This window comes from Kwoniella mangroviensis (genome assembly GCF_000507465.2).
Source record: "Kwoniella mangroviensis CBS 8507 chromosome 1 map unlocalized Ctg01, whole genome shotgun sequence".
Classification (NCBI taxonomy): Eukaryota; Fungi; Basidiomycota; class Tremellomycetes; order Tremellales; family Cryptococcaceae; genus Kwoniella; species Kwoniella mangrovensis.
Genome location: NW_027062533.1, coordinates 3,265,885 through 3,280,286, shown reverse-complemented (window position 1 = coordinate 3,280,286; position 14,402 = coordinate 3,265,885). Strand labels below are relative to the sequence as shown.

General features: G+C 44.6%; 6 protein-coding genes across 6 annotated transcripts; 3 read left to right on the top strand and 3 right to left on the bottom strand.

Moving 5' to 3' along the window:
• Nucleotides 1-32: 32 nt before the first annotated feature.
• On the bottom strand, nt 33-1,030 carry I203_101218 (uncharacterized protein; the record flags this gene model as incomplete). The annotated part of the gene is made up of 3 exons (XM_019146171.1): nt 33-143; nt 542-718; nt 926-1,030. 3 exons carry the CDS (start codon nt 1,028-1,030, stop codon nt 33-35), a joined length of 393 nt encoding a protein of 130 aa, XP_019004730.1.
• A 356-nt stretch (nt 1,031-1,386) lies between these two features.
• Nucleotides 1,387-3,376, bottom strand: I203_101217 (uncharacterized protein; the record flags this gene model as incomplete). Its single annotated transcript, XM_019146170.1, has 3 exons — nt 1,387-1,843; nt 1,914-2,425; nt 2,516-3,376. The coding sequence occupies 3 exons, from the start codon at nt 3,374-3,376 to the stop codon at nt 1,387-1,389; spliced, it is 1,830 nt and encodes a 609-aa protein (XP_019004729.1).
• Nucleotides 3,377-3,811: 435 nt separating this feature from the next.
• I203_101216 (uncharacterized protein) lies at nt 3,812-4,982 on the top strand (the record flags this gene model as incomplete). Its single annotated transcript, XM_019146169.1, has 5 exons — nt 3,812-3,950; nt 4,017-4,049; nt 4,113-4,392; nt 4,511-4,756; nt 4,826-4,982. 5 exons carry the CDS (start codon nt 3,812-3,814, stop codon nt 4,980-4,982), a joined length of 855 nt encoding a protein of 284 aa, XP_019004728.1.
• Nucleotides 4,983-5,316: 334 nt separating this feature from the next.
• On the bottom strand, nt 5,317-8,112 carry I203_101215 (uncharacterized protein; the record flags this gene model as incomplete). Its single annotated transcript, XM_019146168.1, has 14 exons — nt 5,317-5,367; nt 5,443-5,568; nt 5,640-5,694; nt 5,787-5,887; nt 5,973-6,026; nt 6,102-6,205; nt 6,304-6,426; nt 6,521-6,753; nt 6,839-6,975; nt 7,044-7,100; nt 7,177-7,234; nt 7,314-7,340; nt 7,408-7,521; nt 7,637-8,112. The coding sequence occupies 14 exons, from the start codon at nt 8,110-8,112 to the stop codon at nt 5,317-5,319; spliced, it is 1,716 nt and encodes a 571-aa protein (XP_019004727.1).
• A 680-nt stretch (nt 8,113-8,792) lies between these two features.
• Nucleotides 8,793-10,155, top strand: I203_101214 (uncharacterized protein; the record flags this gene model as incomplete). The annotated part of the gene is made up of 5 exons (XM_019146167.1): nt 8,793-9,078; nt 9,204-9,337; nt 9,420-9,477; nt 9,594-9,778; nt 9,895-10,155. 5 exons carry the CDS (start codon nt 8,793-8,795, stop codon nt 10,153-10,155), a joined length of 924 nt encoding a protein of 307 aa, XP_019004726.1.
• A 1,263-nt stretch (nt 10,156-11,418) lies between these two features.
• On the top strand, nt 11,419-14,120 carry I203_101213 (uncharacterized protein; the record flags this gene model as incomplete). Its single annotated transcript, XM_065516842.1, has 9 exons — nt 11,419-11,492; nt 11,577-11,640; nt 11,830-11,977; nt 12,088-13,277; nt 13,359-13,381; nt 13,453-13,586; nt 13,664-13,707; nt 13,798-13,871; nt 13,964-14,120. The coding sequence occupies 9 exons, from the start codon at nt 11,419-11,421 to the stop codon at nt 14,118-14,120; spliced, it is 1,908 nt and encodes a 635-aa protein (XP_065373660.1).
• Between the last annotated feature and the right edge of the window lie 282 nt (nt 14,121-14,402).

Below are 14,402 nucleotides of genomic sequence, written 5' to 3'. Positions count from 1 at the left end.
TTTTCTCCTGATACATATTCATGACTAGCACTTTAGAAGGAAGATACTTGAGCGGGATCATCTCTACTTGCGTAGAATTTCTCGAGGAAAGTCTTGGGTGGGGCTGGGTCGTCGTATCGTTTGAACCATTGCATTACGTGGGGCTGGAGATCATAGAATAAATGATGAACGGAATGGTCAGCGAAAGAAGAGCGTGTGAGAAGAGTTTGGCTGAGCAGCAGGAATCGTATGAGAGACGAAGGAGCACATGCTGGATGATACTGCTTGCAGTGGATTTTCCGCAATCTTTGATATCTTTCTACCTTATCCAGTCCATTTTTTCCGTCGTTTCCCGCATCCCGCATCACGTACCACTCTTTGCCATTCTCTCCCCAGCGGATACCACCTCCTGTCTATCCCTTCCCTCTTCTCCCCTTTTGATCCTATATGTTCTCATCTCATATTTCACCTGCGCCTACCGTCACTCTTGCACTTCTTCTTCTCATTCCCCTTTAACCTGTCTGCTTCATCAAAGAGATACAACGTCCACTCAAACACTCACCTCTTGTTTCCAAGCGTTCATCGTCTCTTGATACTCCTGTTGGTTCTTCAACAACATGACGTTCATCACCGACAAATCAGTTATCGTATCCCTATTCCTCTCGAAATCTTGTCTGAACTTCAATCGGACCAATGAGGGGGATACGTTGAGGGCGTAAAGCTGGACGATATCTGGGGCCTATTTTACCAATCCAAAGTATTAACATTAGCATGTTGTTGTGTTGTTAGATTAGAGAATAAGTGGAATCTAAAGGTTTCCTTCATCTATACATTCTTTACACACTCAAAACCCCAGATCAACCCTCCCGCACTCATCTTCCTCATTCACTCTATTCATCTCACTCCTCCTTCCCTTACTTGCACAATACAACATACAAACACTCACAGATCGATACCATGCCCTGTAAGCTACTATAGAAGCCTTCCTGGCCTCTTCCCATGATCCGACTGTTGTGGTCAACTTGGCTAATCTGGAAGGGATCGTTGTCATCTTGTATGATTTGTATGAGGAGGTCGGAGTGATGATGAGCGATGCGAGAGACTGTGCGCCGTGTGCTTATAGGATAGTAGGATCTTTGATTGATGATTGCTCAATTGCGAAAGAGCATAAAGTCTAGCATGTAACCACTCCCAACTCGTAGAAAGAAGCACTTCAACTCGGACGACGGAATCAAATTTCAATGATCTGCTCCTCAGCAGCGAATAGGGTTCAAGATGATTACTTGCCATACGAGTGGCACTGTTAACAGGTTCATGTACAATGTTACAATGAATGCATGGTTTTGATTCTTGTCACTACTATCTCTCTTCGTATACATGTATAACTTACTACTCCCACTGCCACTCCTACTCCTCACCTTCCCATACCCACCTCTTGGCCAAATCCCACATTCCCTCCCATTTCGGTGTCAGCCATTCCTTAGCTTTCGTATCCGTCTCAGCATGTCTAGCTCTGAAAAGTCTAAACGTCCTCTCGGGCACTTCACCTTCCCAGATCAATTCACATTTGTTATCTTCCAAGCTTTCCGGCCCTTCACCATCACCATTGCCTCCATTCGTTTTGGGACGGTCATCATCTTCATCTTCCTCATTTTCATGTTCATTATCATTCAGTGGTCTAGCTTCTTCTGTCCAGTCAATTCGATTCAATAACAATTTCTTATAATGTTTGATCGACTTATCAACTCCTTCTACAAGGACCAAAGCGAACTTAGGATGGAATATGCATACTCCTGATAGCAAGTCGGATTTGGCAGTTTCACGGATCTTGAATCGGTGTCGACCATTGGTGAGGTATTTGACCCTACGTAAAAGGACCGAGTCAGTCGGTCGAAGTGAATTGTGTTTATTCAGTAAGATGGGAAACCACTCACTTGAATACCGCACCGTGAATACCTTTCCTCTCTCTAGCCACCAAAGCATTATACTCCTTTTCTTTCCTCTGTTCCGCCGTCAATTTTCTCTCTTGATTGTCTCTCTCATGCTTATTTGCTCTTTGAGCCACTTCCTTCCTCACTTTCGCTTCTACCTTCGTTGGATCCTGAACCGCATCGGACGTGAGAACTTTCATCAGGTTGGCTAATCTGACCTTGGGTGGATCAGGAGGTAACAATCCCATCTTTTGTCTATCTCTCTTATCTTCCAATTCAGCTTGTCTTCTCTGTCTTCTCATTTTCTTCTGTTCTTTCTTCGTCAACATCAGCCCTCTTTCTGGCTGCTTCTTGTCACTGGGAGCAGGAATAGGTATAGGATGTTGGATCAGATGAGTGATGAGTGAATCTTGATGAGTAGTCATGAATTGAACGGCATCTTCAAGATCTTCATATCCCTTTCCTTCAGGGAGGATCGCCTTGTCCCACCATTCGACGTCAGGTGGTGGTTGTCTCTTCAAAATATGAAAGTAAGACATCAGCATTTTGTACAGTGTACACTTTACAAACAATAATATGGTAAATAAGATAGACACCAGACTCACCTTCAAACTCCTTTCCAGAGTATCAAATTCACTATCCAGCCCTGCCTTCCTACTAGCTTCTGCTATCCTCTGTCTGAGCGCTTCCATCTTCTGTTCATTCCTCAATGCATCACCCTGCGCAACGTATTTACCAGCTCGAGAGAATTGTAATTTCTTACTTCTTCTGATCGGTGCCCTCTCCTCATCGGGTACGGGAGTTCCAGATCCGCTAGGTGTAGGTGTGGTCGCATAGGGATTGAGAACGGGAGCGGCAGGTAAAGCTCTGTTAGAAGTGGAAGTGGAAGCTACAGCAGCATTCGCTTTTACAGAGGTAAACTTGGGTGCCATAGTCTTGTACCTATCTCTCATAGCTTTCTTTTCATTCTTCTCTACTTCCTGCTGTTGCGCTTGAGATTGACCCATTAACAAAGGATGTAATGCAATACTACTAACTCCCGGTTGACCGCTTGTCGAAGATGATGAGGCGGATGGTTGCGATTCGGAGGAAGGTTTGGGTATAGCTCCTGAACCAGATAAGTAGGGGTTGGCGGCTCTGGCGTTGAGAGCTTCAATTCGAGCTTTGGCAGCTGCTAACCTATCAGCTACCGAGGCGTCCATCGCTGGCCTGGGAGGTAAAGCTGCTGGACCCGGAGCAGGAGCAGGTGAGGCTGATCCAGAAGCTGGACCAACGACAGGTGGAGTTGATCGAGAAGCGGCAGCAGCAGCTTCCAACTGAGCCTTTCTGGCGGCTATTTGAGCTCGGATGGCGGCCATGTCCAATGGTGCTCCCGGCGGTGGAGCAGGAGCAGGGGTGTTGACCTTGGCCCGCTTGGGGTCGGGCTGACCGTAAGCAGTGCCGTCTGCAGCTCGTCGGCCAGACATGGTGTTGAGATGGTGGTTGGGGGTTGATGATGAGAGGAAAGTCGAGTTTCTTGTTCAGTGGGTTTACTTGATTTGTGTCAACGACATTGAAAGGTGAATGGCATGAGATGGTGGCGACAGGAACGGAGTGACGGGATCAAATCAGGGAACGAGTTGATGCAAGAAGAGTTTATGATCATTTATCCCACTATGTGGCATGAGGGTAGCAATCCGACCTCCACTTTGGTTCTCCATCTGTTTGGGACATTATGAGATCGATGACTTGTGACGATGAGCAAGTGTTGACTGAACCACCACCGAGGTTGAGGCATTTTATCGCATCACCGAACCGGTCGAAAGCTATATATAGTGACTGAACAGCATCTCATCTGAACTGCCGACAACTTACAATTTCTCCGACGAACACCTCGAGCTCATACAAAATCACCTATGAAAATGCCACTCTCGATCGATTCAAGTATCAAGCTTGCCAGTGGACACTCCATCCCTCAGTTGGGATATGGGGTGTATCAAGCTCGATCCAAGGAATGTGAGAATGGTGTGAAAGAAGCTATCAAAGCTGGTTATAGGCATAGTATATCGGCTTTTCTCTCGGTACCTCGTATATCGTTGTAGCTGATCAGATGGGATGAATGTATAGTCGACAGTGCTCAAGCGTATCACAACGAAGATGGTAAATTTGCCGTGTGCAAGACAAAATAAGACAAGATAACTGATGTTTCTTCTCAATGCATAGTCGTAGGCAGAGCAGTCCTCCAAACTGACATCCCTCGATCATCAATCTTCCTCACAACCAAATACATGCCTGCCCATACTGTCCATCCTTCTTCGTCGGTGTATGACATTCTGAAGAACTCGTTGAAGAAGATTGACAGGACAGGGTCTGATCAACCGTACATCGATCTGATGTTGATTCACGCTCCGTTTGGTGGTGAGGAAGGTAGAAAGAACAATTGGGAGGCTTTGGTGAAAGCTCAGAAGGAAGGTTGGATAAGAGATATAGGAGTCAGTAATTTGTAAGTGACGGACTACTCTTCCTTCAGACAGGAAACTTTCCTTTCAAACACATAATTATGTATACGTACAACTATATTTCAAGAAGTCACGATGTGCTGACATGTCTTGATGTGATAGCGGAGTAAATCATCTTAAATCCCTTCCATCTCCTAAACCATCCATCAACCAAATTGAACTTCATCCATTCTGTCAACAACGTGAGATCGTCAAATACTGCGGAGAGAATGGAATTGCCGTTCAGGCTTATTCACCATTGATAAGAGCGGATCCAAAACGATATGAGAATCCGGTGTTGGTGGGGTTGGCAAAGAAATATGAGAAGGAAGTAGCTCAAGTTTTGATCAGATGGAGTTTACAGAAAGGGTAAGTCAATCCATAACCCACTAACACTATAATCGGTCCATTGTCGCTCAATCTTGATCCCAAATACAGGTACATCCCATTACCTAAATCCGTTACTCCCTCTCGAATCAAGTCCAACGCGGATGTGTATGATTTCGAATTGACTGAAGAAGATATGAAAGCTTTAGACGGGTTAGACGAAGGTGCCAAGGGAGCGTGTTCTTGGAATCCAGTTGATCAGCCTTAGAGATCGATATGATATCTATTATCGCACAAGCTGATTAAAATGGATTTGTTTCAAGACCGTATCGTTCTGGTACATCTATTTGTATCATCAAACATGAGGAAGGGGTTTCATCAAATAGTGGATGTAACAAATCTATCGGATATCGGAAAGGGTTAAACTATACATGCGAATTGACTAAATGGATATTTTGCATATGCTAGCTTATTGGTTACAGATTATTATGATGTTACACACTGACTACCTGATTTATCTATCGATCTATTTGACTATTCCTAATCCGATATAATCCTTGAAAACCACACCACATTATGACTCTATATTGTATTTTATCATATTATCCTTGAAAAGCATATCTTTCTCTCAACCTCTTTCCACACAAAAACATCTACGAATCAGATTGACCAGATCAGCTACACGTTGAGTATGGACACTAAGTGTCATCGGATAAGAAAAGACTCACAACAAAAGGACATGGTACGCCCAGAATCGCAACACAAGCTAACAGAGTATTTCCCCAACCCCAATCCAGCTTTACGAACATCTCTGTGGCGAACAACGGTAGGATACAAGCTACGATCGATCGGGCCTATGTGATTGGATTCCTACATCAGCTCTTCTAGAGATTTCATCTCGAACTTAGGGCTGTTGATGACTCACCGCTGTGGCTCCTGCGATGGCTGCTGCAGAATATGGATGAAAGGCATCTACCAGACTGATCCAATCAAATCGACTTGTATCAGCAAAGACTGTTACACTACACGGAGCCCTGTCGAAGTGATTAGTCATGGTTGAAATGCAACTTACAAGTTCTGTATAGTGTTGAAAGGTAAAACCAGACCTATCCCAATAAGATACTGTCCAATGATCGGTGCTATCCAATGGGTATGTGAATTCGCTGTCCATCCCTGTATAACGGTCGAAGAGAATTAGAGGGATTATCAGCTTCTCGTACTCTGGCTATTCTTCATGTCCTGACGCTTCGAAACTTACATAAATGAATAATCCGATAGGCATGATAATCATTCCAGTCTGAGTGAGGACGAGCTAATTTCCCAACCAGGAGTCAACTTTCACAATTTGTTTTCAAAGTACTGCGTTTATCTTGATGACCCAACTCACCCTATATTCAGGTTGCCCTTTATCCCCATTCCGTTTGGAAAGATACCTGTATATCCTATCTTGACAATTTGCAGCTACGATTGCGGCCGAGCAGAATCCGAGTCCTACCAAACAGTCAGACAGATATCAGTCATGGCGCTCTTGATTTTTCCATCATCTCATCATTGATGGTTTAGATTTAACTGTTGATTGAAAAGCTTACCTAGTCCGAGATACGAAAGTGGTAAAGTACCTTGTGGCCAACCGTAAGAAAACAGATCGTTCTGTGCGAAAGGCGGACTACCAAATAATAATGGTATGGTAGTTAAGAAGAGGTAGATCAGACCTGTTGACATCAAATAAAACATCGTCAGCAGCCATTGGCAGTCCTAAGTTAAGAAATGGGATGGGATGGGATGGGATGCTTGTCATTGACTTACCATACAAATAAGCATAATACATGGAAAAAGCAAATGCCACAGGATTGGTAAATAACAATCTAGGTGGTCTAGAGAATGCTTTACCATAGACCGATAACATCTCTGATTTAGATACCATCGCTGGCATCCATGATAGGTCAGGAAACCAGTTTATCGGGTTGAAGCGATTTTCAGTGTGCGATGCTGATGAAGGATGGTGAATAGATTCGTACACTAAGATCTTTTGGATGACACTTTATTGACAATAGAGCATCAGCGTTGCTCGTCAACGCGCATTCTTGAAAAATGGTACAAGCTTTCCGGCCAGGTCAGACTCACGGAGCATAAGTCTCTCTCATCACTAGAATCAACAAGATCGTATTGAGTGTCGATAAGATCGTCATGAAGTAATATGCCCATCTCCAACCGAAATATAACAACCAGTAGCCCAGCATGTTACCCAAGATAGGCCCTGACTACAATACATGATTTATCGGAATAAGTTAAGCAACGATCAGTTCATCGGAAGGTGGTCTTCACATACCAAAGGACCCAATGCATATATCGAGATTGGTTTACCTCTCTGGGAAGGCTCATACATCTAGGGAGCGGTCGATCGGATCAGTACGATAAGAAGCTACTTTGACTTTTTCGTGTGGGGGTTGCGTCAGACTTACATCTGCACATGTAGCTACACCTAAGGAAGGCGGTACCGACGCGAAAACACCACAAAAGCTATACAGAGTGAATGCCAATCCGATTGATCAGATGAGCGGAGCTCGACAATATGAATTAGGATTGAGATCAGACTTACAATCGGAGTACAATCAGAGTGGCCATGCTGAGTAAAAAGGATGAATAAGAACCTATAAGCTATACGACAAGCAAATTGGAAGCGTTCAACTCACTCATTCGAAAACCCAGTACCTAGGAAGAATATACAATAAGTCACCTGAGAAGAGGTGTAGGCGATTTGTCGACCGTACAATTCAGATATCGGAGCGAAGATGAATGGGCCGGTACTACGTGTCAAGTCGTGAGCAAATATAATACTTCATTCTAGTGAGATGATAATTCCAAGCTTTGATACGACAAACCCCCGCCTTCTGCTGTCGGTAACTGGGAACGACCACTCACCCCAATCCCAATACGTATGCACCAGGAATCAATACCCCTACTCTGAAACCCACTCCAAACTCATCTCTTACAGCGTGCATCCCTGGAATCCCGATCGAACTTCCCATTGTCGATATGAAACCCGTCAAAGCGAGAGTGATTGTAATTAACATTTTTCGTCGGCCAGTCCAATTTCGAGGATTGGCAGGTGAGGTGGGGTACGATGCCGTCACTCTTCGAGCTTCGACTGTAGATAGTGAGGTGGGTGTTGGACCAAGTTCGTTTTGTTTGTTGGGACCGTACCTTGATTCCGATTGTAAGGGAGGTGGTTGAGTGGTAAGATCATCGAGAGGTCGTTCAGGTTGGACTTCTAGCTCGGCTTCCAGATCATTACGATCTTTCCTCTTCCCATTTACTACACACTCTTGCCCTGATATTTGACGTGACTTATCATCCTGGACTATTTGACCCAGTTCAAGGTCAGGTCCTTCTTTCATCGTTATCGCTGATCAATGATCTAGCTCGCTCGTCTGACCATCGATCCCGTACAAGTACGAAGGGCTTGTTCATATACAATTGGTAAGGTCGACGAGGGTTTTTGAAGACTGTTGGATTAGGGAGCGATACACACTATATACAGATCATGAGACCATGGTCGTTGTGAGTTGATCGACTCGATGAGGGTAGATGGATGATCATGAATCTCGATTGCTTCACTGACATTATGACCCACTTGACAGATTCACTCATTTATATCTTCATATCTTCATCTAAAGTAGTCCGAGATGGTCGGCCGCGGTTATTGACCTTGATCAGGCACAGGCGGGTCTGATCGGTCTTCACCGAGAAAGGGATGATGCTAAAAGGGGTGGATTGTATAAGCCATGGGCTGATCTTCCCACGGTGTTGCCAGCATTCAGCATGTTGCCGAATGGGAATGCGATGAAAAGAAAAACAAATGTCATTACGGCAAAACCTTTGATTTTTCAAAACCAAACCACTCACTCTTCTTTGCATGACTCACATCCTGTATACTTACTTGTATCACCATCCTCAGACTGTAGCATACCCATTAACGCAGATCATCGTGCCCAGAAAACCTACATACCACGACCACCCTCGTTTTCCCGTGTCTTGTAGCCCAAACAGAAGAATCGATCAATCCATTCTCGCCGCAATGTCGGTCCTCCCTTCCATCCCTCGAGCCTGCCGAGCATCCTCTTCCCGACTACCTCCACACCCACCTCTACGTACGACCGCTTTCAAAAGTATCCATCCTATCTCAATCCGTAGCTTGTCGCTTCTACCGTCCAGATCACCATCATCCGTGCCCTTCTTCTTACCCCACCTCGGACTCGGGGGAGGCAAACATCAAGCTCAATTACCAGAGTATGGTAAAGGGAAAGGAAGACAGCCTGATGAGGAGGAAGAGGTTGATGATGCTGAATGGGATATGAGAGTAGGTGAGTCAAATCGTGAACCCGTAAATACTCGAATGAAAGATCGGGTCTCAGGTGGAGCACGATGTATTCTTCCTGTATCCGGTCGCCTATTACCTTAATGCTGATTGAAGGCATCACTTATTCAGCACGAGCAATGTTACATCTCCAAGAGACTCTTCCTTTATTCTTTGACCCAGAAATGAACTCTACCAACATGTTCCCTCGGAATATATTCAGCAAGCATATGGTATTGACATTGCCTGCCCCGTTACCTCTCAAGGTGAGTGATTTTTGCCCTCTCAATGCCGTTTGCTTAAATTGTGCTCGGAATGATATGTTTTGAGCTGACATCATGTTTAAAGATATCCTCGTTATCCGGCTATTCGATGGCTTTCTCTCTGACCAGAAGTGGAATGCATGGTGAGTCTCCTCTGCCCCCTGTCCATCCATCTTATCGTCATTCAATACTATTGTTGTACGGCTATTCAACCCTTGATACCGTGTACATGGGACTCACATGTTGAGCTTTACTCTAGCATTACATACGGATCTGCGATCTGATCTCGAACGAATGTCATTCTCACCGTCACCATCCGACGTGGTTCAATCAGATTCTAAATCCGCGTCACTACTAGCGAAGAAACCTGTGCCGTCCCATCGACAGAAACAGATCAGAGTACAGGTCGCTGTATATGGTACCTTGAGATTACCGCCTCATAAGGTGAGTGATGTTCTAAGTCAACCACTCATCATTGGCAACATGGCCAACAACACCATCCGGGTCCTTGTCTGACATCACCTGCGTGAGTGATAGCTGATGTCTTCGTGTGTTTCCAGGAAGCAAAATGGCATACTTCTTCCCTATACACTTTCTCTCCTTATTCTGGCCTTGTAACTTCCCATGAAGTAGAAACTATTCGACCGTTACCCGGAGAAGGTGTAGCCGAATGGTTGATGTCTAGGTTACTTGGCTGGACTTCAAGACAATCAGTCAATGAAGGTGCTGTACCATGTCCTCGGACGGTAGCTCTACCTACGAGGAATGAGATGGAGAGGTTCAAGAGGGGATCGAATGGCGATCCGTCGAGGGATCAATAATTTTGTATCATCGATCTCATTGTGATGTGATTTGTCCATTGCAGGAATGCGCTGCGCAATGCTGAAATTACGACGTCTGAACTTTGGCGTGTTGAGCTCAATTAGGTGTGCATACCTTGCAAGCAGCTGGAAAGAATGTTCTGTACATGTGCCCGGATGGGTGCCGCATGATGCTGACTAATCAAGCCGACTTGCGTACGAAGTGAGAACATGTAAGTACACACCACCTGCACTACTTGGAATTACCTTATCCTTGCATCGCGTGAACTGTAACTGTAAATCTGATTGGTTCCACTTCCTTGTGCTCGGATCCCAAATCGAGCAAGAACGAAGGATGAACGGGGAAACGAGAAAAGAGAAAAGGATAGTTATCGATAACGGATCAGGGGATGGCTTTACCGCCACTTGACGACATCTTACTAGTCTCGTAACATTCCTCAAATTTACATTCGCATTTTGATTTAAACGATAAAAACTTCTTTTGCAGCTATCTCTATACTCCTTTTCTTATAGGAGACAGTTTCCATCTCAACGCATCTTTAGATTCAAATTTTTCCACGAGAGCCTCCACCATAGTCCGAATATCAGATTAGAAGGGATGATATATCCCTCCGCTCGAGATCCGAATCACGACGAATAAACAAACCAATTGATCAATTGGGTGGATTCAGTAAATTTAGCTTTGAACACACCTGGCCTCAGATCTACTCGATACATCATTTCAATCAGCATCATCAGCCTTGTCATAGAGATACATATCAATAAAGGACTCACTAGTCAAACCCTAAAATAAGACCACTGTGTCACCTCTTGTTTATCTCATCAGTCGGTCGATCTTCGAAAAAAGCGCAGGAAAACAAAAAAAAAACAAAGTTTGCAACCGCATAACAAGCGGAAATACACTACAATTGTTACAACCAGCTTCATACAGACTCCGTATATTGGATATTCACCTATACATTCAACCATCTGGCTATAGTGTAGAGAGGTATCAGAAGGATCTTGCAAGATGCCGGGTCCAAGTAAGGAAAGAGAGGATTTCGAGGTGAGGGAGCACATTATGTCCAGCCTACATAATATTGGGAGAGCGGAGAGATAGATGTATGAATACATCAAACATTCTCTTTGGCTTTGTATGATTTCATCGCTTTTGACCATACGTGCTGACTGGAATTTTGTACCATATATAACATCAATCCATCGATCTCTTTACATTGGAAATCCCGATGACGTATACGGTACCATCTAATTTTACAAATTCAGATGGAAGATAGCGGAGGTGATGATGATGGTCATGAAGATCATGATAATCCTGGTGAAGGAGGTAAAGGGTCTTCGTGAGTCATCAGTCTATCCTCGACTGCAAAGATTCATGCTGGCTAATAAAGTTGATCCTTGAAATACTATTTTCGCATGTACAGCTCGAGTCAAGTGAGAAAAGCCCAGAATAGGATAGCTCAGAGAGAATTCAGGTTGCGTAAGCAGGTAAGCCGATGTCTACTTCTCGCTCGCATGATTGGAATGTTGGCGAAGAGATGTGTTACTGATGTGAGATGTGACTGTTTAGCAATATGTAAGTGACCACATCCTCCTTTCATTTCCCTTCCAACTTCTGTGTGGTTTTATCGAGACTACAAACGGTTTTCTGACGCCGCGTCATCGAATTATTGGTAGATACGAGATCTAGAAGCTAGGGTGGAAGTATTATCCGGTGATAAAGAAGAACGTATAGAACTAATGACATTACTGGTGAGAAACCTGTTGAAGGAGAATAAGGATTTAAGGAATATGGTCAAGAATATGGCTGGATTCATAGGTGAAGGTGAGTATTGAATCCCTGTCTACCTTCTCTCTTTCCCTACATCGTCCTTGGCACAACGTACACATTCTCGTGAGCGAAGTTGCAGCTGATACCAAGCTATACCATAATAGGTCTAGGATCATGTCTTCCTCGACTAGGTCTATCAGCCGACGGACTAGATGCCATCCTCACGCGTTCCGACACCGATACGGCGTACGAGGCATTCGTAAACCTCAAAGCATCCAAGGAGCAACTGGCCGCTCACCCGGGAATGAAATACGGAGCGACGCGTAGAAGGGCAAGTGCGACCAAGAGGAAACGTGATGACGAAAGCAGTCCTACTGTTGAGAAAGAGAAAGATAAGGGAAAAGGAAGAGCGACAAGTGAGAATCGTACCGGTGCCAAATCAGGACATGGGAGTGCTACAGGTACACCAACTCCCTTGAACCCATCGATATCCAGCGAACCTACTTTACCTGCCAGCTTCTATACTTTCGATCAACCTCAAGATGAAAATTATCATTACTTGTTTCCGGATTTGGATACGTTGTTAGCGGAGAATGATCCGGCGGGATATAATGCACCACCAAGTCTACGAAGTAGACCACCTCCAGTCACAGACGATAGAAAGAGCTTTGATCCTAGAGCGTTCCCCAGTGGCGGACCCAACACTGGCGGTGGACATGGGAATGGAGGTGGTCCGTTGGTCGGGGATACTCGAGAACACGGGTACGCTCATCATATCATGCCGACTGGATTAGGAGGTAGTGGATCACCCAAAGCGGATCCTAACAATGGTCCATCCTCGAATCAAAAACCAAATCCAAATGTTGGTGTAGGCAATTCCAGTTCCGGTATTGGATCTTCTTCAAGTGGATATTTCGGATTTGGTCCAACTCCACCTATGATGCTTTCAAGCACTGGCGACTTCGGTATTCCATTAGTCAGCGGTAGCGGACCTTCAAATGGGATTATGAACCTACCTACTTCTTCCTCAGCGTCGTCAAGCGATATAGGCAGGAGTGCCGAAAACCCAATCAGTTCCTTAGCTGGACCTAGACCGGCACCGAGTGGGATCGGTTCACAGGGAAATTACGCCAGAGGACATCAATCGGTTTTATCTTCGGACTTATCACATACCGGACCAGAAAAATCCCAAACGTTGAGAGAAGCTGTGACGGCCATTACCAATGCTGATAACCCGCTTGAGGGACCTGGTGTCACTGCCGCTGAACTTGCCGAAAGGAGGAGACAGCAGGATCAATTGATGAGGATTATAGAAGAGGGTGATCCCTCGGATAGGAAGATGGAGACTATGCAGGTGAGTCAATCTTTATAACCATATGGAACACGTGAAATGCACCGTTGATGCTGATGAATGGTTTGATACATCATTGTGTAGTTGATCACCTATCATCTAAATAAGTACGTAGCCTTTCCAAAAATTGGTGGCGTCGGAGGGGATCGACGAGCTGATAATCAATCTGATGTTACAGCTTCAGGATGAATCATGAATATCATCTACCGCCCTCACTTCGACCTACGGTGGTACAGCGGACTATCCCTCATGAACACGCTATTGATGGAATTTTATTCCCCTCGATCAGGGATAGGATGATTTTACTGAGGGGTGAGTCAATACCCTACATTTCATTTGCGTATAGGTCATGTATTCTTTTTTTGCTAAAGTTGTGATATGATTCTCAGGGAGATATGATCTAGTAGAAGTATTCCGTGCAATGTTAGCAGAGGTCAGTTCAATTCTGTGACTGAGCTATGGGGTCTTGTCCAAAAAGCGAACAAATGATGCAATCGTGCTGACCTCGTGATCATTTTGACAGTTCGAATTGCACGGTGATGATGTATTGGATCATAACAATTACGAAATATCAGAGAGGTTCATCGAGAATTACAGGTAAGTCATTCATCATCAGAAAAATGCGAATGGACGCGACCTCTGACTGATGGTATTGGTCTGGTCTGATCTGTTTTCGTATCATGTCGTAGCATATTAATCGACGATATAGTCATCAACATATCTAACAAATGGCGAGCTCAGAGGGGCGCATCGTTATTGGGTATGCCTGAGAAAGAATTGATCAGTAGACCAGGAGCAGGTCACAGAATACATGCCGAACATGCAGAATCGTTCAATAGGCCGTAGCTAGGTAGATTGAGAGGTTGGCTTGACAAAGACGATATGCTGAGAGACGAACGGGGATATAGAGAATCTGATCATGAGGAGTTGATCGTTGGAGATGGAAGAGATTGAAAACAAAGCACTCATCATGTTTCACATCAGAACTCACTCCATATAATTTGTATAACTACACTAGTACCAGTCCATACATAAAATCTCATGTACACTGTAAATTAGCTCAGGTGAATCATGGTGCTCTGTAGTCTGGTTCAAGTTGGAAGAGAAAAGACCAGATTGAAGCTAAAA